The sequence below is a fragment of the Crocuta crocuta genome, unplaced genomic scaffold, assembly GCF_008692635.1.
Source record: "Crocuta crocuta isolate KB4526 unplaced genomic scaffold, BGI_CrCroc_1.0 scaffold229, whole genome shotgun sequence".
NCBI classification, from domain to species: domain Eukaryota; kingdom Metazoa; phylum Chordata; class Mammalia; order Carnivora; family Hyaenidae; genus Crocuta; species Crocuta crocuta.
The window spans coordinates 7,857,205-7,882,452 of NW_027536464.1; the positions used below are offsets into that span (position 1 = coordinate 7,857,205).

The 25,248-nt window shown below is 42.1% G+C and overlaps 1 protein-coding gene across 3 annotated transcripts in view; it reads left to right on the forward strand.

Annotated features, from left to right (window-relative positions):
* Positions 1 to 814: 814 nt before the first annotated feature.
* The window catches only part of MOGAT1 (monoacylglycerol O-acyltransferase 1), a 95,967-nt gene continuing 71,533 nt past the window's right edge, over positions 815 to 25,248 (forward strand). For all 3 annotated transcript variants that reach the window (XM_077748718.1, XM_077748716.1, XM_077748717.1), the window contains exons 1-5: positions 815 to 1,061; positions 15,352 to 15,530; positions 15,864 to 16,068; positions 20,558 to 20,732; positions 21,518 to 21,717. In XM_077748718.1, coding sequence (XP_077604844.1) covers positions 968 to 1,061; positions 15,352 to 15,530; positions 15,864 to 16,068; positions 20,558 to 20,732; positions 21,518 to 21,717 — 853 coding nt within the window. In that variant the 5' untranslated portion in view covers positions 815 to 967. The remainder of the gene's footprint in view (positions 1,062 to 15,351; positions 15,531 to 15,863; positions 16,069 to 20,557; positions 20,733 to 21,517; positions 21,718 to 25,248) is intronic.

Consider the following 25,248-nt stretch of genomic DNA (forward strand, 5'->3'; position numbering starts at 1 on the left):
GCAAATTTTAGGGTCAAGGCTTGAACCCTAAACACAGCCTGCAAGGATCTGGCCTCTGGCAGCCATTTTTGCCTCATTCCACCCCAATCTCCTAATTCCCTGAGCTCCCACTATATTAGTTTTGAGTTTCTGCCACAGGACCTTTGCACATATGAGCTTCTTTGCCTGGACTCCCTCAGTTAACTAGATTCACTTTTAGAGCTCCAGTCAAGGTCATTTGTTCAGTGACTTTCCTGATCGCCAGTCTAAATCCTAGAACTTTCCTTCAGTCATTCTCAGTAGCGTTTCACTTTGCAATCGTACACCCAACTGTGTGGTTATTTTTGCTTAATGTTTGTCTCCGCCCATAATCTCTGTTCTCTGAGAGCAGAATCAATGCGCACCTGGGTTACCAGGTGTATGCTCAGGGCCACAACGGTTCCTTTCATGTGGCAGGTACTCAGGCCATATCTGTTGGATAAATGATTACTGAAAGGTTTCCAGGACTAGCGTAGAGATCTGAGTACCCAAGCGAGGAGGCCAAATCCCTGTTCCCTTCTCCCCGCACCCAGAGTTTAGGACGCGGTGGAGGGGATACAGACCAGTAAACACAAGTATACCCTGCGAGCAAAGAAGCCACGTCCCGCACCTTCTTCCACCTGGTGGGCGATTCCGTGAACTAACACTTCCCCAGCCTCAGAGAGTTCGGAGGAAGGGGTGGGTTTAAGGGCGGATGCTGAAGGTGGTCGATCAGCTGAACAATGGATCCCGGAGGGGATCCCGGGTCCTCCGCGAGGCTGCGGGAGCCCACGCTGCGGCGCTCGGACCNTTCTGCCCTCGCCCGTTCCGCGGCCGCAGCCAGTCCCCGCTCTCCGCCCTGGGGGTGTCCGGCGCGGGGCCCGGATCCGGCCGCACACTCCTCCCAGGCGCCGCGGAGCCACCAGGTTCGAAGCGCCCTCAGTCGGCGCAGTCCTTTCCCGGGCTGACCATGAAGGTCGAGTTTGCGCCGCTGAACATCCCGCTGGCGCGGCGGCTGCAGACGGCCGCGGTGCTGCAGTGGGTCCTGTCCTTCCTCCTGCTCGGTAAGGACCCCGCGCGTGCTCCTGGCCGCGCCAGACCCGGGCCAGACCCCGCAGTGCCGGGCGCGGGGGGTGGGGGGGCTCCGTCTCCTCCCTCGCGGTCAGCCCTTGTCCAAGGACGTGCTTAGTTCCAGCCCTTCTTCCGCCTAAGCCAGAGCAAGCAGGTCAAAGAGGGAGTTCGAGCTAACTTGCGACTCTCCTTTTTGGCTTCTCTCCCCGTGTGAACCTCAGAGCAAACGACTGTTTGCCAACTATTTTAACCTGTGCTGCTTTTTTTTTTTAATTGAGGCCTATCTTACCTACCATAAAAGACACAGATGATAAGCATACAGCTTGATGAATTTTGGCAAATGGATATGCCCAGATGTAACCAGGACCCCATCAAGCCATGGAACATTCCACTGTAGCCCCTCAAAAGTTGCTAAACTCTTTTTTTTTTTTTTGAATCGTCGATTCGTAAAAGGAAAACCAGTGCCCAACTATTTACAGTCCGATTCCTTCCTCTTCCCACCCTCGTGACAAACAGCCTGGTTAACTTTTCTGTGTGTAAGGTCATCCGGGTGCAGAAAGGTACCTTTCTACTAAACAGAGTGCATCAAACGTCAGCGTGATTTGGGTTGGGTTGGGTTGGGTTGGGTGGCTTCTATATGTAAATAACTCGACCCAAGGGCATGTTCTAGCCAGTTCCCAAATTAATCCCGTCTGGAAGCTGGACGTGAGGCAGTCCCTAGAGAGAGCAGAGTGGCTTACCTGAGCGCTTTTTCCCCCTGGATGTTTGTTCAGCAATTGGAGTAGGTGGGGGATGGTATAAGAGGAGAGAGGAATTATGGAGAACTTGCACTCTTCTGAAGGCTAACCTCATTTGTATGCTCTAACGGGCTGACAGATTGTACACTGTTATTATTACTGATAGCCGTAATGCTATCAGTAATAATAAACCCATTGCACTGTAGAGATTACACTTCTGAAATGGTTTCCCAGTTTTGAATGCCTAGATCAGTGGTTCTCGACCCTGGTTGTACATTAGAATCCCTGGAAGAGCTTGTAGAAAATACAAACGCCCGGGCTTTATCCCTAGAATGTCTTAATTCATTTGCTACAGAATGGAGCCCATGCATCAATATGTGTGTGTCTCCATAAATGTGTAACTGTGGGTGCACATATACACACACAGACTCTAGGGTACAGCTCGGGTTTCCTGAAAAAGGAACTTCAAAACGTTAACTCATTAAGTCCTCACAAACCAAACTGAGAAAGGGGTGGCAGCACGATACCCCATTCTGCACTGGACCATCAAGATAATAACAGACACATTAGGGCGTAGTATGTGCCAGGTCCTCTGCTAAGCACTGTACACTATTAACCATGCACTCTTCACAACGACCCTGTGAGGTAAGGACTGTTCATTCCTGCACAGACGGGAAATGAAGAGGTGAAGTAAGTTGATCAAGGTCACACACAGTGGGAGGCGGAGGAGCTGGATGCAAACCTAAGTATTTACCCAGAGTCCCTGCCTTCACCACTCGCTGCCCACGTGAATGGCTTGAACTTGGAGAGTGTCTTCCCTGCTGATCAACCAGCACACCTCTGGTGGCCCACTGTCCTTTCCCTGGATTTGTCATTGCTTGTGTTTGTGTATGTCATTGTGTATGTCTGCGGTGACTTGAGTGTGCCCATCCTTGTCTGCCAGCTCAGTGTGGGAGCCCTCAGCACATGCTGGGCCCGTGGAAGGTACGAAACAAAATACTTTTTGAATGACTGTCTCCACTCTGTCACCCACAGCGGAAGCTGTCCATCCCATGTGTCACTAGTTGTAGTAACCCGTGTCATTCTCACAGCAGCCCTGCGAGGTAGGCGCTACTCCCGCACTCGTTTTACAGAGGAGGGAGCTCAGAGGTGAAGTTGCTCAAGGTCACGTGGCTCTAGGTAGGCGGTGGAGCCAAGGTGTTAAATAGGAGTGGACCAGTGAGTAGACATCACCTGTGATTCTGATTTGGAGTCAGGCTAGACTGACTTGCAGACCATTTAAATGCTTTCATTGCGTGCATTTGATGTTTGTGTTACTAGGAGCATATGACTTTCTGTTATATACTTTGATAACTTTATTTTGAAAATTTCCAAATGTACAAAAAATAGAAGTGCGTGAACTCTCATATTCCCATTACCTGGATTTAGACCTATTTTGACAATTTGCTGTATTCATTTTATCAGTTGTATTGCAAAGATATTTTAAAACAAATCACACTGGGATATTTTAATCTTAAATATTTTGTATACATATATAAAATTAAGTGTTTTACATAATCAGAGTATATATGTGGCATAATAATTGCTTAAAATCATTTAAACTAAATTCGTATTTTCTGAGTCAAAAAAACACTTCGATTGGTGATTTATTTGAACCAGGTTCCCAAACAAGACCTCTGTATTGCATTTGTTGTTTTTTTTTAATGTTTCTTTTAACGTTTATTTATTTTTGATAGAGAGAGTTCAAGCAGGGGAGGTGCAGAGACAGAGGGAGACACAGAATCCGAAGCAGGCTCCAGGCTCCTAGCTGTCAGCACAGAGCCCCATGCGGGGCTCAAACCCATGAACTGCAAGACCATGACCTGAGCTGAGGTCAGATGCTTAACTGACTGAGCCACCTAGATGCCCCTGCACATATATATATCTTTTAGTTTAGAACAGTGTTTCCTATCTGTTTCCTTGTCAGCGAAGAACTACAGAAATCCGGTTATCTGTCCTGCAAGATGTCGCCATGATTGCTTCTTTGTACTGCTAACTTGTTCCTCAATCTCCTGTAATTTCTTCTATGGTGAGAGTTAGAGCTAAGGCTTGATTAGATTTAGATGAAAGCTTTGTGGCCAGGCCTCTTGCTTGCCAGGTACTGCTCTGTGCTTCACGTTACGTCAGGATGCCCAGAATGTCTAGTTGTCCCATTAGTCGTGTCTACGAGTGATCAGTGGGTCCAAATAGGAAGTAGTCTGAGGGCTGGTAATTGACACGTGCAGATGAAAGTTCTCCATTGAGCATTGCCCTTCCACCTAGTGGTTTAAGTCTCCATTAATGATCTCGCTTGAATTAACTATTCTATTGAGAAGTGCAAAATGGTAGTATTTTTACTCTGTCATTTATTCTTCATAGCTAGAATTTGTGGAAAGAATAATTTCCCCCCATCATCTAGGGCCATTTGGCTATTCTACAATTCAGTTCTTACTGGAAAAGGTAGGCTAGGAGCTTATTTCTTTCCATTTAATTGTCAATTTTGAAGTAAGGAATTGATGTTGTAGCTACTTTCAGTGGTGACAAGAGAGGGTTTTTTTTAAACATTTTATTTATTTTTGAGAAACAGACAGAGCGCAAGTAGGGGAGGGGCAGAGAGAGAGGAAGACACAAAATCTGAAGCAGGCTCCAGGCGCTGAGCTGTTAGCACAGAGCCCAATTCGGGGCTCGAACCTGTGAACCCTGAGATCATGACCTGAGTCGAAGTCAGATACTTAACTGACTGAACCACCCAGGCACCTCTACAAGAGGGTTTTTATTAGCTATATATTTTAAGATCTCTAAATCAAAGTCTTGGAATGCATTTTCCTCTCCAGGAAATGACTTTAAGCTATTAGCCCTTGAAATATATTTTAAAAATTGCAAACTGTTTCCTTTAGTCATGAAATCAAACATCCTTTCCTTGAGATAAATGTTAAATACCTGTCATCCAGTCCAAAAAATGTTGTATTTGTTTTAGGTGTATGACATAATGATTTAATACATGTATACATTGCAAAATGATGACCACAGTAAGTTTAGTTAACATTGATCACCACACATCGTTACAAATAATTTTCCTTGTCATGAGAGCCATTAAGACTTACTCTCTTAGCAACTTTCAAGTACAATACAATATTGTTGATTCTAGTCACCAGGCTGTGCATTATATCCCCAGGATTTATTTATCTTCTAACTGGAAGTTTGTACCTTTTGACCCCCTTCGCTCATTTTGCCCACCCTCCACCCCCCTGCTTCTGGAAACTACCACTCTGTTCTCTGTATCCATGAATTAGGTTTTTGTTTTTGTTTTTTTTTAAGATTCACACACAAGTGAGATCATGTAGTATTGATCTTTCTCTGTCTCACTTATTCAACTTAGGGTAATGTCCTCAGAGTCCATCACAAATGGCAGTATTTCCTTCTTTTTTTTAATTTTTAAAGTTTATTGATTTATTTTGAGAGAAAGAGAGAGAGAGTGAGCAGAGGAGGGGCAGAGAGAGGGGGGGCGGAAGATCTAAAGTGGGCTCCATGACAGCAGCAGAGAACCCGATGTGGGGCTTGAACCCACGAACTGTGAGATCATGACCTGAGCTGAAGTTGGACGCTTAACCAACTGAGCCACCCGGGCGCCCCTGATCTGTCTTGATGCCAGTACAATGCTTTGTGATTACTGTAGCTTTATTAATAATTTGTGGAATCAGATCTCATTAACTCTGAAACCTTGGTCATTTTTCCTAAGAGTTGTTTTGATTATCATAGATTCTTGGTGTTTTCATAAGCACTTGAGAATCAGCTTGTCAATTTACACACACACACACACACACACACAGAATCTTCTGGGATTTTCATTGGGATTGATTTTTTAAAATTTTTTAATGTTTATTTATTTTTGAGAGGGAGAGACAGAGGAGGAGCAGGAGAGAGGCAGAGAGAGAGAGGGAGATACAGAATTCGAAGCAGGCTCCAGGCTCTGAGCTGTCAGCACAAAGCCTGACATGGGGCTCGAACCCACAGACTGTGGACTGTGAGTGAGATCATGACTTGAGCTGAAGTTGGACACTTAACTGACTGAGCCACCCAGGCACCCCTGGGATTGATTTTTGATTGAGATTAGTCTATAGGTTAATTTGCAGAGAATTGATATCTCAAAAATATTGAGTCTTCCACTGTGTGATTTTATTTCTATCAGAAGTTTTTAAACTTAAGAGCATATTTTTTGAATATTTATTTGTCTTGAGAGAAAGAGAGAGAGAGGGTGAGAGAACATGAATGGGGAAGGGACAGAGAGAGAAAGAGATTCCCAAGCAGGCTCCTTGCTGTCAGCGTGTAGCCTGAAATGGGGCTCAGTCCCACAAACTGCAAGATCATGACCTGAGCAGAAATCAAGAGTTGGACACTAAACCAACTGAGCCACCCCAGTGCCCCTAAACTCTAGAGCATATTTAAGATTCACTTGAGCATTTTTGTTAAAATACGGATTCCTCAGAGTTTGCACGAAGGACCATTAACTTTGTTAAACTTTTTATTTTGAAATAATTCCAGAAATAATAGTTCTTGAAAATAAAAATTCTAGAAAGTTTCAAAAATTCCATTATTCCTTTATCCCATTCCCCAATGTTAACATTTTACCATGTTTTTTTCTTTCTCAGTCCCTATTTCTCTTTCTTCACAAACACACACACAGTTATTATTATTTTTTAACTCTTTAAGGATAAGCTACAGATATGGTTTCTCTTTGTCCTTTAGTCCTTTAGCGTACATTTTCTAAAACCAAGGACATTCTCTTACAGAACCACAGTACAATTATCTCAATGAGAAAAATTAACTGATGCAGTTCGGTGATCTAATCCATACATAGACCCTATTCACATTTCAGTAACTGCCCCATCCATGTCCTTTATAGCAAAGGAACCCACATGTTGTATTTAGTTATGTCTCTCTTTTATTATCATTTTCAATTTGTAGCTATACAAAGCAGTTCTGTTTATTTTGTCCTTCAACTTGTAAACATTTCAGAAATATTAAGAACAAGGGACTCGTTGACCTGATCCTTGTAATTTATTTGCCTTCATTAGGTGAGGAAGTAGATCCAATAATGAATTTACTTAAAAAATTTTTTTTGACTTTTATTCGGTTTTGAGAGACAGACACAGAGCGGGGGGTGGGAGTGGGGGCCAGGGGGTTGGAGGGAGAGTGGAGACAGAGAGAGAGGGAGACGCGGGATCCGCAGCAGGCTCCAGGCTCTGAGCTCTGGACTGTCAGCAGAGAGCCCGACACGGAGCTTGAACTCACGGACCTTGAGATCATGACCCGAGCCAAAGTCAGCCACTTAACAGACTGAGACACCCAGGCGCCCCTGAAATTACTTTTAAACAAGAAAATTGTAGTTTCCTCTCCATAAAACTTTTTAAAACCATTGGGGAGCAGACCCACATTTGTGGAATACTGAACTGCAAAATTCTGCAGAGGGGTCTGAGATTTGTCACTTAGCATTATCCTAAAAAACTANTTCTCTTAAAATAAGAATTTTAAAAATCAGAAGAATGTTATGCTTCCCTTCTTATAATCAACAGATGGCTCTGATTGTGTTTTGAAATACAACGCCTCAGGAACAGGAAAAGAAAAGACTGTGTGTTCTGAATTCTGAATTCCATTTTCTTTCTTCATCCTCTGTTCCGTGGTTAAAATAAGAATAGAAACAATTTCCATAGGGGAAAAATGAAAACAAGTAGGAAGGCTGCATATACAAATTAAATATTTTCAATTATTTCTTAATATTGGTCACTGTTTAATCCAAATAAATAAAACCTCCATAGTTTTTGCAATGTTTTTCTGATGTTGTTTGCTCATGGAAATTTAATAGAATCATGTTCAAGATGAGAGTATTGTTACTTAAGTAGATTTGTTCTGCAGGGTTTTTTAGTCTTTTTTTCTTTCTGGTGGAGCTGTTTTATTTCTTTTTTAAAAAATATAATCTTTTGGGGTGCCTGGGTGGCTCAGTTGGTTGAGGGTCCGGCTCTTGATTTCAGCTCAGGTCATGATCCCAGGGTCGTGGGATCGAGTCCCATGTCAGGCTCCCTACTGAGCATGGACCCTGTTTGAGATTCTCTTTCTGACTCGCTCTCCCTCTGCTCTTCTCCCCTGCTCAACCGACTGAGCCACCCAGGTGCCCAACTTTTGATTATAAGGTAATTCAGATTAGTTATTAGAAAAATTGAAAAATGTTGGGGGCACCTGGGTGGCTCAGTCGGTTGAGCATCCGATTTCAGCTCAGATCATGATCTCATGGTTCGTGAGTTCGAGCCTTGCATGGGGCTCTGTGCTAATAGCTTAGAGCCTGGAGCCTGCTTTGGATCCTGGGTCTCCCCTCTCTTTTTGTCCCTCCCCCACTCACATTCTGTCTCTTTCTCTCTCAAAAATAAACAAACATTAAAAAGAATTTTTAAAAAATTGAAAAATGTCCAACTTTTCAAGAGCCTAGAAAAATCCCACTTTCTCATTCAGAGATCATCACTGTTAATATTTTGGCATATTTTCTCTTGCTGTTTACCTTTTTTTTTTAAACTTATTTTTACTAAAGTAATATAAACATCTTGGATTGAACCCTGGAATATTGGTGTTTTTGAAGGTCGAAGCAGTAAGTGGTGGTTAATAGCATTTGTTGAGTGTTTCCTGTATACCATCACTATTCTTCAGGCTTTTTGTTATCTGTGTGTTTTGTTAACCAGTTATTTTTCCATGTTATAAATATTATTCTCTTGAATTTTGAAAAACTGATAAAGTTAAACCTAGAACATAAAGGAATTTATGTACGTCAGGTCTTTGAAGAAGTGCCTATTGGCAAAGCATGTTTTTAGGATTCCCTGACTTCTTAAATTCTGCTACCACTGTTGGATTATTTGCCCTGGATTAGACGTTGTTTGGTCTCCTTGTTCAGCACCATTTCACTGATGGCTGCAGTCAGGTGAGCACACTGGAGCCAGAAATTGGGGGGTGGGGGGTAGGGAGCAGCAGAGGAAGATCATTGCTACATGCTGCAGAGAAGGCACGTGTCCAAATCAGCACTGAAGGAGCCTCCCCCACTCTGCGGACACCTTGCCACAACTCCTTGCCAAAAGTCTTCAGCTCATGGAGAAAATGCAATTTCATCCCTGATTTTGCTAGAACATTTCTTTCCTATAAAGTTAAGGAAACCTGTAGGCAGCTTGGAAGCCATAAGTGGGCCATTGAATCAAGCATTCCCTCTTCATGCGAGAGGTTTGAAGGCAAGACTTTCTTGCAAATGTTGGGCTGGCTCTGTGAGGCTCATTCCCAGCCAGGCAGCAGTGCTTAACCTGCTAGTATCAGTTATCTGTGTACTTCATACCTTTATCCCATCTTTTCATTTTAGAAATTTTCAAACCTAGGGGCGCCTGGGTGGCTCCGTCGGTTAAGCGTCTGGCTTAGGTCATGATCTCACGGTTTGTGGGTTCGAGCCCCGCATTGGGCTCTGTGCTGACAGCTAGCTCAGAGCCTGGAAACTGTCTTCGGAGTCTGTGTCTCCCTCTCTTTCTGTCCCTCTCCTGCTCACGCTGTCTCTCTCTCTCTCTCTCAAAAATAAATAAAACATTAAAAAAAATTAAAAAATTCAAACCTAAAGAAGTACTGAAAGAATAGTTCAGTGAGCATTTTTTTAAATCTTGATTCACCAGCCCTTAGCAATTTTCCACATATGCGTGCACTGTCTGTCTGTCTCTCCTTCTCTCCTTCTCCCCTTTCTTCTCTCCTTCCCTCTCCATACTTTGTTATTATTGCTGCTGTTGAAGCATTTGAAAGTAAGAAATTAAGTTGTAGATATCCTGGCGCTTCATCCTAAATACTGTAGAATGTGTCTCCTGAAAACAAGGATTTTCTACATAATCACAATTCAGTTATCATACCCAAGAAATGTGTCAGCGATACAATAATCTTATGTAACATAGGGCTCATATTCAAATTTCCTTAATTGCCTTCAAATTTGCCATTTAAAATTTTTTTAAATTATTTTTTTCATATTTTATTTTTGAGAGAGTGTAAGTGGGAGAAGCGGCAGAGAGAGGGGGACAGAATTCAAAGCGGGTTCTGCGCTGACAGCAGAGAACGTGATGTGGGGATTGAACTCATGAACTGCAAAATCATGATTTGAGCCGAAGTCACACTCAACTGACTGAGCCACCAAGGTGCCCCTTCAAATTTCCTTTTAAAGCTAGACTACCTCCTGTGCCTTTTATTTGTAAAATTTTATAACACTGATATTTTCCAAATAGCCACTGCTAATTATCTTCTAGAATGTCCCAAAGTCTGGAATTGCCTAATTTTGTTGTTCTGATTGGAGTCAGGTTCAGTATTTTTGGCAAAATGCTAATTTTACTAGGCATAATACCCTCTAGTTTCATCCACATTGTTTCAAATGGCAAGATTTCATTCTTTTTGATTGCCGAGTAATACCCCATTGTATGTATGTATTATATATCCCACACCTTTGTTATCCACTCATCAATGGACATCTGGGCTCTTTCCATACTTTGGCTATTGTTAATATCACTGCTATAAACATTGGGGTGCATGTGCCCCTTCAAAACAGCACACCTGTATCCCTTGGGTAAATGCCTAGTAGTGCAATTGCTGGGTCGTAGGGTAGTTCTATTTTTAATTTTTTGAGGAACCTCCATACTGTTTTCCAGAGTGGCTGCACCAGTTTGCATTCCCACCAGCAGTGCAAAAGAGTTCCTCTTTCTCCGCATCCTCGCCAACATCTGTTGTTGTCTGAGTTGTTAATTTTAGCCATTGAATGATGAATGTTGAACAGATGAATGGATAAACAAATTATGATATGGCCCTATATATCGGAATATTGTTTAGTCCTAAAAAGGGATGAAGTCCTGATACATGCTTCAAGGTGGACGAACCTCAAAAACTTGATGTTAAGTGAAAACCTACAGACGGTTACATATTGGACCCTTCCATTTTTATGAAACATCTGGAGTAGGTAAATCCATAGAAATAGAATGCAGAGTGGTGGTTGCCAGGGACAGAGGAGAAGGAAATGGTGCATAACTGCCTACTGGGTTCAGGGTTTTATTTTCGGGTGATCTAAGTATTTTGCAACTAGATGGAAGTGGTAGTTGCATAACATCGTGAATGTACTAAGTGCCACTGGATGGATTTCTTTAAAATGGTTGACTTATAATAATGTGAATTTCACCTCAATAAAAGAAAAAGTGAAGGGGAGGCAGCTTCTTAATGATGCAGAGGAAGTAGAATCTATGGGAATGAAATCAATTTAGAGTTTGAATGACAGAGGCTGGCTTGTGGTTTTTCATCCAACATGCACCCTAGTCAAAGCAACTGAAGTTCAGGCCTCCCTTGCAATTTGGAATGTGGATCAAGACAGTTTTAAGAGGTATCATCCTAGTTTGGAGAACTGCACCATGTGTCCATGTATCTTTTCTCTTTGACCTCCAATTCAGAAGACTCATGTTACCTCGGAATGCTTAATGAGATAAAAATAGAAAATAGAGGTGATCCGGTCACCTAGTTTTTTAGTGTTTTCTTCTTTTGATCCCATTTAGGATCATGGGATTTAAAAAGCTATTTTGGTGCTGTTTATGATATGAAATGTTAAAGAATGTATGCCATGTGTGGAGTGGGGGGTTTAAATTAGGACAACTCCTTTGGACAGTAAGGTATCAAAGTGTATCAAGTGACATTGCCTTTCTTGCTCAGTGATGCAGTGTTTTACTAACTGTCCTATGGAAGTCAATTAAAATGTGGGGGAATGTTATGCAAGATTATGTTTATAGAGAAAATTTGTTTAAAGCCCACATATTCAAAAAGGAAGAATGGTTGACGTAGTATTGACATTCACTGGAATATTAATCAGTTCTCAAAAATATTTATGGAGGTTTTAAGACCAACTTGATGTTATAAAACAGCTAACATAGGAAAATCATAAGAGATAAAATACAGAAATTTTAAAAATGTGATCAGCCACATTTAGGAGATAGAACCTGTTCATAGGAACACAAAAGACCACAAGGAAAAATTTTAACAGTACTTTTTGTGGAGTGACAGGAATATGGGCGATATTTTCTCTGCTTTTACTTCTTGCGTTCTCCAAATGTGAAATAGGAAACACAGTTACCATAATGATGGCTGCTTTTGTCAAGTGCTTGCTTCGTGCAAGGCCCGGTGGCACCTCTGCTGCGTTTCCCCCACAGTTGGTGGAGGCAAGTGCTATTATTAGCCCATCTCACAGGCAAAGGAATTAAGGCTCTTAAGTAAAAGAACTTCGCCTCATGTTCCGCAGCGAGTCGGTTGCAGATTCCAACATAAGCAGTCAGATCCAAATCCAGGTCTTAACTACCCTACATGCAGAACATCTAGCGGCTGTCAAAGAGATACACAGTATGTTTTCGATTAGTGCGTATGTGGTTGGGTTAGTGAAACACTGAATTAGTAGCTGGGGGACTTTAGTTCTAGATCTGCTCTTGACTCCCTCTCTGGTTCAGAGTAAGTTAGTATGCTTTTGTTCTCAGTTTCTCCATCATTATACTAAGGAAAACGGAACCTCCCATTTGTCTGATATTTTATGTTTACAAGCCTGCTTATGCGTTTTTAATAAGCACTTGGCAAGTTTATGGTGCCGTTGCCATTAGTTAAGAATCGTTTGGTTTTATTAAAAGAAAAGTGTGTGGGTTTAAGAATTAGGCAGATCCAGGGGCGTCTGGGTGGCTCGGTTGAGCGTCCAACTTCAGCTCAGGTCATGGTCTTGCACTCTGTGAGTTCGAGCCCTGTGTCGGGCTCTATACTGACAGCTCAGAGCCTGGAGGTTTGGATTCTGTGTCTCCCTCTCTCTCTGCCCCTCCCCTGCTCACATTCTATCTCTGTCTCTCAAAAATAAATAAACATTAAAACAATTTTTTTTTAAAGAATTAAGCAGATCCAGGTTCAAATCCTTTGGACCCTCAAAATCCCTGAGCCTCAGTTTCCACCGCTGCAAAATGGGTACAGTAATATGTACCTTGAGGGTTGTGAGGAGGAGAAAATGACCTTGCCTGTGGGAGATGGTCACCCCTTCCCTGCTCCATCTTAAATGTTCTCTCCCTTCCCTGCTCCATCTTAGCTCACCCGATCTAGCTTAGAGCACAGAGTAATGAGAGCTACCTAAGTTTTCTTGTACATTTTCTGCACATTTTAGTAAAGAGAAGATTAACCAACAGTGGTAAATTGTCAGCACTCAGACCTGGGTAGAGGCAAGCAGGTGAAGCAAGATGAAATGATCCTGGGAGGAAGGAGAGCAGAGGACACCCTTAGGCCGTGCCTCTGGCGTCATGGAAAATTCTCCAGCTGTTCCAAAATGCGACAGAAAACCCCACAGAGGGTTGGAGGACACACACTTCCTTAACCTTTCATGCACCTTTTTGTAAACAGACTTTACCCTGGAGAAAGCAGGTCGGTCCTCTTCCTGGAATCTATTCTGTTTTTAGCTTAAATCTATGCTGGGATATGAATGAATTCATATATCTCCAGAAATACAAATATTCTGTTTTTAGCAAAAAAAAAAAAAATATTGGGGTGCCTGGGTGGCTCAGTTAGTTAAGCATCCGACTTAGGCTCAGGTCATGATCTCATGGTTCGTGGGTTCGAGCCCCGCGTCGGGCTCTGTGCTGACAGCCAGCTCAGAGCCTGGAGCCTGTTTCGGTCTGTGACTCCCTCTCTCTCTGACCCTCCCCTGCTCACACTGTCTCCCTCTCTCTGTCAGAAATAAACAAAACATTAAACAAAATTTTAAAAAGATTGTGTCTATAAAACTATCATAGGTCAAGGTACTATTAATCAGATCTGATGATGGATCGTTTGGGAACAAAACTGTAACAAAGCTGATGGAGAGGATTCGAGAGTTTGGGTGACTGAAGTCAGCTCTATGAAAAACAGGATAGCACATGGCAGAAGCGAGGGAGGCAAGGGCACCTCTTAAAGTAATAGTAGTTGCCGGCATTTATTGTGTCAAGCTTTATGACTTTATGCTCCTCTCCCTTTCTCATTAATCTAGTTCTCTCCCTATAAATATTTTTAGTATGATAGCACACACATGAAAAGAAACTATCTGTCTTAGTTTCATGTATTACTTTCAGGCAAATATTCTTTTTTTTTAAATATTTTTATTTATTTCTAGGAGAGAGAGAGAGACAGCGTGAGCAGGGGAGGGTCAGAGAGAGAAGGAGTCACAGACTGAAACAGGCTCCAGGCCCTGAGCTGGCAGTCAGCACAGAGCCCGACGCGGGGCTCGAACCCACGAACCGCGAGATCATGACCTAAGCGAAAGTCGGACGCTTAACCGACTAAGCCACCCAGGCGCCCCTCAGGCAAACATTCTTGTCACTACTACCTAGGTCGAGTTTTGTCCGTTCTTGCTTCACATATTGTGAAGCTATGTCATGAGGTGTGTCAACCATTTGGGTTTTGCCTTGTCATCGGGAAATGTTGCAAGCAGTGATAGGTAAACTGAGATGTCAAGAGGTCCTCCTCTGCTGTGTCTGTCTCTGTTAATACAGTCTCTGAACACAGAGTTTGTCGCTGGTATGTTCTCTGTGGGCACATAAATAATGGCTGCTCAGCAGGGTAAATACCTGTATCAGGAACTCCTCTGCATCCTTTCAGCAATGATTCCTCCATATATAATGTCAGGGAGGTGGTGTAGACCATGGACTTTGAGAGTGGACTGTGAATTTTTTTATTTAATGCTTGTTTATTTTTTGAGAGAGAGAGCGAGAGACTTTGAGCGGGGAGAGGCAGAGAGAGGGAGACACAGAATCTGAAGCGGGGTCCAGGCTCTGAGCTGTCAGCACAGAGCCCAATGCGAGGCTCGAACTCATGGACCATGAGATCATGACCTGAGCTGAAGTCGGGCGCTTAACTGACTGAGGAGCCCTAAGATTGGACTGTGAATTTAGATCAATCACTTCCATTCTGTGGGCCTGGGCAATTAATTTAACCTGTCTATACCTCTGTTTTCTACTAAAAGGACATTAAACATATTTTAGCTGTTTCATCGATACGGTAGCTGTATAAGGATTAAATGAAAATATTTTGGCAGAGTACATAGTACAATACTTGGCATATAGTAAACATCCAATAAATGTTAAATAATACTCTATCATTTGCTGTCTTGTTATATTACCTCACTTGAAGTGAGGCTCAGTTTTTTTGTTTTTTGTTTTTGTCTTTTTAGAGAGAGTGTGTTTGTGAGCAGGGGAATGGGGCAGAGGGAGAGAGAATCAGTGCAGAGCCTGATGTAGGGCTTGATCCCAAGACTCTGGGATCATGACCTGAGCCAAAACCAAGAGTTGGATGCTCAACCGACTGAACCACCTAGGCGCCCCAGAATGAGGCTCAGTTTAACACACTCTGTGTGCATTAAATCCCCTTGCCATGGGCCAATGGTTATACCGTACAGTGAGTGGATGCTAACTGACCCTGACTCCTGAGGTCTTTCCCTTTCTTACAGCCCAGGTGTGCCTTGGGATCATTGTGATACTGGTCATACACAACTATTGGTTCCTCTATGTCCCTTACATGACATGGCTTTACTTTGACTGGCATACCCCAGAACGGGGGGGCAGAAGATCCAACTGGGTCAGAGGCTGGACCGTTTGGAGGTATTTTAAGGACTATTTTCCAATTCATGTGAGTAGAATTGTTCTATGTAGTATTATTTTGAGCGGGGAGAAGAATGAAAATTTGTTTTCATCACAAATAGTTGAAGCTTCTCCCTTTTCAGAGGGAGAAAGCCGGCACACCTGCCCAGATCACTGAACAGGATCTAGAAGGCTGTGCAAGGGACCTTGGGCTTAGGAAATAGTTTAAAAATTCAGAAACATCTCTGACCCAGAGAACGACATGAGTCACGTTCTCCCATTTCCTTTTGACATAGGAACTAATCATGAGGGTTTTTTGGTTTCTTATTGGAAACTAATCAGGGAACTTTTTTTTTTTTTTTAATCTCAATACATACTGTAGCTCATCAAAACTTGGGATTTGGATCCAAGTCACAACTACATATTTGGGTTTCACCCCCACGGAGTGCTTGTTGCTGGAGCCTTTGGAAATTTTTGTACGAATCATTCGGACTTTGAACAGCTGTTTCCCGGCTTCACCGCGTATCTTCATGTGCTCCCATTTTGGTTCCGGTGCCCTCTCTTTCGAGAATATCTGATGAGTAGCGGTAAGTGAAGGCAGATCACCATTTCTACCATGTTCTAAGGTGGCAGGACCACACCGAATGTTCCTTCCCAAACACAGCTTTACAGTTTCGTAGTAAAACCTGGGTCTTTCTCCCTTTCTGACTCTTCACATGCTGCTTGGGTGATTCTTGCCTCCCCTGCTGGACTGGAAATTCCAGGAAGACACAGAATGTGTCTTTTTTTTTTTTTTTTCTTTAAACACAGCTAGTGTCTAGCCTAGTGCCTGGAATATAGGAAAGTTCAATAGACGTTAATTCAATGAAAGAACAAATCGATGAGTGCATTTTGTGCATCGAGATATGAAAAAGAATCTGGGGTCAAACAAGTGATAGACGGCGCCTTTGGAGAGGCACTTTGCATGTTTTTATAAACATTAGAGGTGGAAAATGTGCTCCAGTATGTCTTGAAGTAATGGCAGTATGTAAACTACGCGTACTTAATCTGCCCTTTTCTTCCCAGATTAAATATAACTTGGCTCAGAAATGAGTTCATTCTACTCTGCTACTCTGAACTAGTGGAAGACTTTTGATTAATGAAACCATAATTCTACCAATTCCAAGAATAAACTTTAGCTGGAATGCTAGAGACACCATATTAACATGCCCAGAGGCTAAGCTTGTGTTAACAGCTCTCACTTTTAATTTGAGGGGTTCAATTTTGGTTTCTAACTGGACCAGCTTATTGGCTTGGCATGAACTGCAGTAACGTACAAAGCACTTCATGTTTACGGTCATTGTGTAGGTTGACTTTATTGTCTTGCATGTCTTAGATGTAAAGAAAAGGGGCTAGTCTGTTTTTGAGAATTTATAGTTTTAGGATCAATAAATGGCATATTCAGAGATAGAATTTTCCAGAGCCTTCCAGGTTTTCATTACTTCCTATTAATTTCTCAAGTCTCTGTTGTTGCTATATACCTGATAGGAAGTCACTAAGCACCAGAGAATCAGGATCCCTGGCTTGGGTTTTCGGGTTCTGCGTACAGACCTTCACCCCTATAGCCCTGGGCTCTCTGTTCGGTCTAGGCCGCCACTGTATCTGGCCTCTAGAGGGCGCACCAAACCTCCATACTACCATAGAGGCAGAAAAATATATAGATATGTATATCCCATCTCTTCCCTGTTTTTGAGACACTGATCGGGTTTGTTTCATAAAAGGAAAAAAAAATTAAAGGAAAATTTTTCAAATTGCAAAAAAAGCACAGAAATACATTTACAGTGCACGGTTGCTGGTTCCAAGCCACAAGTGCGTTTGTTTTGAGCAGTGATACTGAGAGCAGGTGTGACAGTTCGTGGCACAAGAGATGTCAATACACCCCTCTCTATGGCCGTATCAGATACATATAACCAACCTTAGCATCTTTCTCCATGTAGTGCCCTCACTGTCACTGCCATTACTAAAGCTGGCATTTGAGATTAAACTTGTCTGTTCTATCAGGCTTATGACATTATGAGACGATTTCCTTTTGGCTCTAACCTGAGATATCCTAAAAGCTAAATAAAAATATCCAAACTCGAACCTTTAGGGTGTCCTTGTCTTAAAGTTTAGAGAGTTCTTAATTTTTCCTAGAAGCGGCTTCCTAGGACAGCCCCTTCTCCTCTGTGCCTGCCTTCGTAGCTATCCCTCTCGGTATGAAAGACAGACAGACATGTGTACTGAACCCCTGGTAATAAAGAACCAGTGGGGTTTCAGAGGACCTTTGCTGACCAGTGCCTGTTTTGGTCTTACACAATAGATTTCTGTTGCTGTAAGTCCCTGTAAGTCTCCCCTCCAAACCATTCCTCTTGGTCCATTTTCATGAATCTATACTCATCAGATGTCAGCCAGGACACAGTCTGTATTTCAAGACTCATGTTCCTTCCTGTGTATCCATTAAGGCTGGGCAGGTAGCAGAGATCAGATCACAACAGTCTTAATGTCCTACACGGAGGAGGTCAATATGAAAAGTAGCTGATAGATTCACCAAGACTTATTGATTGATTCAGGCTCATGAAGGTAGCCATCAACTGTATACGTCATCATATCATCAGCGTCTAGCGCAGTGTCCGACTTGTAGCAGGTGCTCAATATGTGTTTTGAATGAAGGAATGAGTGATGAGTCAACATGGTTGCCAAGAAGGGGGGATATATTTGGGAGGAGCCTATACTTTTGACTTGGGTGACAGATTAGATGATAGTCCCATTCACCTTGAGAGGTAATGTTGCAAAGAGAAGAACCTTGAGGAAGAATACAATGCATTGGGTTTGGAAACATAGAATTTGAGATGTCTTTGAGTTGTCAAGGTAGAGTGTCCATTGGGCCGTTGGAAGTGTGGGTGTAGGGCCTCAGGAGGAAGATGTCCCAGGAGATACATTTGGGAGAACTCAGCACATGTAAGTGGTAGTTGAATCCATGTATGTGGATAACATTAGAAGGTATTAGAGACAACAAAGGAGCCTGTCATAGATCAACCTGCTATAAGAAAATATCATAGACTGGGTGGCTTAAATAACAGACCTTTATTGTTCACTGTTCTGGAGGCTGGATGTCCAAGATCTAGGTGCTGTCAGATCTGGTGTCTGGTGAGAGCCCCATTCCTGGCTTGTAGACAGCCATCTTGTTATGTCTTCACGTGATGGAAAGATTGAGCACCCTATCTCTTTTCCTCTTTTGATAAGAACGCTGATCTTGTCTTGGGGCTGCGTTCTCATGACCTAATTTCTTTCCAAAGGCCCTACTTCTTAATGCCATTCCATTAGGGTTTCAACATAGAAATTTTGGAGGGATACAAAGATGTAGTTCTTAGAGCCCTAAGACATAGCAGCATTTACAGATAGCCTATAAAGAGAGCCTGGAAAGGGAAACTGAGAAGTGACCGAGGAGTGTCGGTGTCTAGAAATCGACAAGGCCCTCTTTTCAATGGAAGTGATGGCTCTAGCTCCCACTCAGGCCACAGAGGGCAGAATGGCCATGCCTTGAACTCAGTGGAAGTGCAAACCCATTGAGGCTCAGGTTCTCTACCCTTTAACCTACCGCTCTCTGCCTCTTCTCAGTCCCTCTCTTTTTTTAATGTTTATTTATTTTGAGAGAGAGAACGAGCAAGCATGAGTGGGGGAGGGGCACAGAGGGAGAGAGAGAACCCCAAGCAGGCTCCACACTCAGCACAGAGCCCGGTAGAGGGCTCCATCTCACAACCATGAGATCATGATCTGAGCCGAAATCAAGAGTCGGACCCTTAACCGACGGAGCCACCCAGGCTCCTGCCTCTTTTCTTAAGAAAGTGGTTGGTCAGAATCCTGCATTATTTTATGTTCACCCAGTAATAGGAACTCACAGTAAAATAAGCGTTTAATTTTCCTTTGAGAAATGAGGTATGTTGTGTCTTAATAAAACGTGTCCGACACAATTCTTTTATGACTAAAAACAATGGATAAAGCCAAGAATGAGAGGAAACAATAAAACGTTAAGAAGGAATTATCTCTGAAATTAGGTCATGAATGGCTTGTGTTTTCATCTTTTTTCTTTTCCTGTAAGAGTTCATGATATTTTCCTCCAAGAGTACATAGTACATTCAGAATCTGAAAAGGACTCTTTAAAGTTATTTTTACATGGGAAAGCCTGGTACAAAGACTGAACAATTATATCACGGTCTCAAATAAACCAAAGTCAGACTAGGCATCTTGGACCCATGTAAAGATCTGGTTATTTATTAAATGTCTGAACTTTTAAAACCATTAACATTATAAATGCAGGTTTGGGAAACAAAAGTCCATATAGAATATCTGAAAACAGGCCCTTCTGTGTTCAGAAGATCCATTGCAGCCTCTTGAAAAGGATATAATTTTTGGTTCTGAGCCAGGATTCGCCAGGGTACTGATCAAGGCCACCAAATACAGCTGTGCAGGTTGAACACTGAACAACTGCAGAGGGCCCTTTTACTTATAATGCAATACGAATACAGTCCATAGAGTTGAGCAGTGTGCAACCTACCTGAATAAGTGGTAGATTTAATAACAAGTGACATTTTGTTTTTATTTTATTTTTAATTTTATTTTGACAATGTTTACTGTTTGTTTTTGTGAGACAGAGTGTGAGTGGGGGAAGGGCAGAGAGAGAAGGAGACACAGAATCCGAAGCAGGCTCCAGGCTCTGAGCTGTCAGCACAGAGCCTGATGTGGGGCTCACACCCACAAACGCAATCATGACCTGAGCCAAATTTGGATGCTTAACCTACTGAGCCACCCAGGCGTCCCAATAACAAGTGACATTTTAAAGACCCAACCTGTCACCTGCCAAAATGTTAGATCTTATTAATGGGATACATTACCAAAGATCTGGCTATGACAAAATTATAAACTACAAGATGTGTCAGTTGTAAGCAGGGTAGAGAATTAATTGTTAAGTGGTCACTGATGCCGTAGAATATTAGGATGAAAATGCTTTTAATATCAGAAACACAGTAAATACTTATCCTTTTTGTTTTATTCACTAAGGGCCAGTCTCAGTTTCTAAGAAAAGTGTGTCCCATGTGCTGAGCAAGGAGGGAGGTGGAAACATTTCAGTCATTGTTCTTGGGGGTGCAGAAGAATCACTGGATGCCCATCCTGGAAAATTCACTCTGTTCATCCGCCAGCGGAAAGGATTTGTTAAAATTGCTCTGACCCATGGGTAAGTAGCTTCTCAGGTACCTGGATCCGAGAAGTTAAGACATTATTAAATGAACACAAAGAAATAAAGTAATTTTTCTTGTCCTTAAAGACAGACCTCCTCTTAGAAGACCTGACAATCAAAGCAGATGTGGATGTTCATGGGGAATGGAATCCAGCCTTCCCAGGAAGGTGGTTCAATGCCATGGCATCCGGCAACTAAACTCACCTTTCAAAGCAAAGCAAACAAAAAAGTACAAAATTAAAAAAAAAATTTTTAATTTTTTTTTTTAACCATTTATTTATTTTTGAGACACGGAGACAGAGCATGAGCGGGGGAGGGGCAGAGAGAGAAGGAGACACAGAATCTGAAGCAGGCTCCAGGCTCTGAGCCGTCAGCACAGAGCCCAATGCAGGACTCAAACTCGTGAACCATGAGATCCTGACCTGAGCCGAAGTCGGATGCTCAACCGACTGAGCCACCCAGGCGACCCAAAAGTATAAAATTTTATATTCACAGTATAAACTTCCAGTCAAATGAACAAATGAACCATGGCCCAAACTATAGGTGGAAAAGAAGCTTCCTGGAGCCTTGATTGGCTGTCGGATAAACTTCCATAGATTGCCAGGCTGCTGAAGTACCTTCTCAAAGGATTTCAAGTATAAATTTCATGAGATTAGCAAGGTAGGGAGGCAGAGGAACACTGAAAAATTGTTAGGAATATGTTGCAAAAGCTAGCTGGACAGAATAAAATACGGAAGTCCTTTCCATTGAAAATTCATTCTCTTCCCTTTTGTTATTTGTAGCGCCTCCTTGGTCCCAGTGTTTTCTTTTGGAGAAAATGAGCTATTTAAGCAAGTTAACAACCCCGAAGGCTCCTGGCTTCGAACTGTGCAAGAGAAGCTACAGAAGATCATGGGGTTTGCTTTGCCTCTTTTCCATGCCAGAGGGATCTTTCAGTACAATTTTGGCCTGATGCCGTACAGGAAACCCATCCACACCGTTGGTATGTACATCAAGGACTAAAGGCTTGTTAGAATAAGTAAAAGTATTACCTTATTTTGAGCAATGTTACTGTTGTGGTGCTAATGAAGAGAAAGTGACTTCGAGGAAGAGCTTCCTAAAATAAGAATCCTATCCATGTTATTTGAGCTTTATTTATGATATGTCTTTAGCTAAGAAATGATTGTATTTTCCATTTGGGAATTGATTGCTTTCAAGAATATTGCTATTGAACTACAGGGAGAATCCAATTTAGACATAGAGCTTCTTTTCTTTTTTTTTTTTTAATGTTTACTTATTTATTACAGAGAGAGAGCGAGCAGGCAGGGTAGGCGCAGAGAGAGGGAGAGAAAGGATCCCAAGCAGACTTTGCATTGCTAGCGCAGAGCCCAATGTGGGGCTCAAACCTATGAACCGCGAGATCGTGACCTGAGCCGAAATCAAGAGCAGGATACTTAACCACTGAGCCACGAAAGCACCCCTAGACATAAAGTTTCTAGTAGTCTATATGAAACTATTTCTCTGTTCGAGCAGATTGTAACATAGCAATTCTTTGATGAATGCATTACGCCAGAGTCTATTAACATATGCATATTTCATTGTAATAAATGTCTTCATCGTGTTCAGTTCACACAGGCATCAGTTTCTGTAGCAAAAGCAATTTTGGGAGGCCACTCGCTGTAGTTATACGTATTCTAATATAGACTGATTTTTTTTTTAAAAGTTGTATATTGGGGGGATTTGAGGTGGGGGAGGAAGGTGACAGACCATGTTGATAGAAGGACTGAGGAGCAGAGTAGTTAGCTCTTCCCATCGAAAGGGACCTGGTCCTCCCAGCAGGAGAAAGTGCAGAGCCACGCACTAATAGCACAGTTAACCAACCTTTATATTTTCACCATAGATAGTCCATTAAATGACATGCAAGATATTTTTAGGTCTGTTTCCTTAGAATGGGATTTTACTACTTACTTTCAGTTTCTGAGAACATTGCATCTCACGTGCAGTCACATGACACTATTTTTAAATGTGTATTTAACTCAAACGGAATGTTAACAGACTGTTGATTAGTTACCGTAATGGAAACACAGAGATAAGTTTGCAATTGTGTTTTTCCAAGATAAGCTGGTTACATTTCTTTGGCATAATATATATCTATTTTTAAGCAGGTAACCGACATGTTTTAGAGCATGATTTTTCTATGTCCTGATACTGGTTTTGGTCCCTTATGTGCAAAGTACTATAGTGGGCATTTTGGGGGATATGAGCAAAATTGAAAGACATGGTTTTTAGAAACTAGAGGTTTAAGTGTAACTCATAGGCATATGAAAGAAGTTGCCAATGTTGAAAACCAAGGCATGTTGTCGAATTAAATGATTACAGTTATCACCAAGCAGGGCTAAACTTTAGATTTGAGTGCTAATCACTTGACACAGCGTACTAAACTTTAGTTTTAAGTGCTAATCACTTGACACAGCGTAGTTGTAACTCTGCTGACAAAGGATTATTTGGTCAGGGGTCAGATAGAAATGACCAGATCCGAAGATCCGAATTCGTTATTAAGACTAGAAAACTAGAGCTCTGGTTTTCACTCAAGCCTGTCTAATGTGCTTCTCTTTAAGATTTAGAATAAGGGGAAATTGCTTCAGTCCATCTTTCTGCTTACCTCCCAAATGATTACATCGGAAATACCATGTCTAGTCTCTAGCACCCTCAGTATCCTGCTGTTATTTGAAGCCTTTTACAAACCAGGCTGAGAATATGAACATTTGCATAAAGCCTCAGCTGCCATGAGCTTGAGTTTAGCATCAGTCAGATGATTGAGAGCCTGATTTGGGTGAACTGGACTCGCACAGACGATGTGCATTTAAAGACTTTTATTTGAAATAACACAAGTGAGGACAGAATATTGACAATTCCTTAAACAAAAGCAAAGCTATGTATCAATCGATTGCAATGTGACATTCACAACAGAGACCTAAATTACTGTGTTCCATTCTATTTTAAATCAAGGTACTTCAAACTCAGAGTTGTTTCTTTGCGGACTCCCTGACACTGCCCAGGCAGGTCAGGTAGCTTCCAGACCAGCAAGTTATTTTATGGCCCCTCTGCTCCCCTTCTACTTAATTAAGAGTTTGTGTTAAAAATATATATATTTTTTAATTGGGCACCTGGGTGTCTCAGAGGTTAAGTGTTCGACTTTGGCTCAGGTCATGATCTCACCATTAGTGGGTTCAAGCCCCACATCAGGCTCTGTGATGACAGCTCAGAGCCTGGAGCCTGCTTCAGATTCTGTGTCTCCGTCTCTCTCTGCCCCTCCCCTGCTCACGTGCTGTCTCTCTCAAAAATAAGACATTTTTTTAAAAAGTGGTTAAAAAAAAGTTTGTGAACTTATCTCTAGCTCACATCATAAAAACTCAGTAAATATTAGTTTAATTCATCCTAAATCATCACTTCATCTTTAATTCTCTCACTCACAGCTGTCTGGAGATGCTCAGAACGTCCATCTTCCAGTCTCTCCACACATCTGTGGGACCCCACTTCCTTACTGATGTTAGAGCATTCATTTCAGTGTTAGTAATTCTCACTCGTATTAGAGAATCATTAACACTGCACGGTGTCTGTTAATATCCTACTAATTAAATCCTTTTAGAAATGTGTTCCTATTAAAATTTTTTCTTAATGTTTATTTATTTTTGAGAGAGAAAGAAAGAGACAGCACAAGTTGGGACGGGGCAGAGACAGGGAGGCACAGAATCCGCAACAGGCCCCAGGCTCTGAGCTAGCTGTCAGCACAGAGCCCGACGCAGGGCTTGAACTCGGGAACGGTAAGATCATGACCTGAGCTGGTCGGAGGCTTAACCGACTGAGCCACCCAAGCGCCCCAAGAAATATGCTCTCATTAAACCCAAAGTGCCATCATCAGGTCACAGTTACCCTCTGTGTAGTTCTTACACCAAGCCTGGCTGCACCACCGGGTTTCTCTGTATCCATCAAAACCCTCTTTCCTCTTTGCTGAGGGTCATTCAGCGGAAATAATTTATAAAAACAGATGTCATATATTAGCTTCTGCGCAGCAAAGGAAGCAATCAATAAAACTAAAAGACAATCTACCGAATGGGAGAAGATATTTGCAAATGAATCTCTGATGAAAGGTTAGTACCCAAAACATATAAAGAAGTTAATACAACTCAACATCCAAAAAATAATCCAATTTATTTTTAAAATTTTTTTAAATTTTTAAAAATTTTAAAAATCTTTTATTTTTAAAATTTTTTTAATGTTTTATTTCTGAGAGAGAGAGAGAGAGAGCGTGAGCGGAGGAGGGTCAGAGAGAAGGGAGACACAGAATCTGAATCTGAAACAGGCTCCAGGCTCTGAGCTGGCTATCAGCATAGAGCCCAATGCGGGGCTCCAACCCACGAACCATGAGACCATGACCTGAGCCAAAGTTGGACGCTTAACTGACTGAGCCACCCAGGTGTCCCAAAAATAATTCAATTTAAAATGGGCAGAAGAAATAGAGAAATTTCTCCAA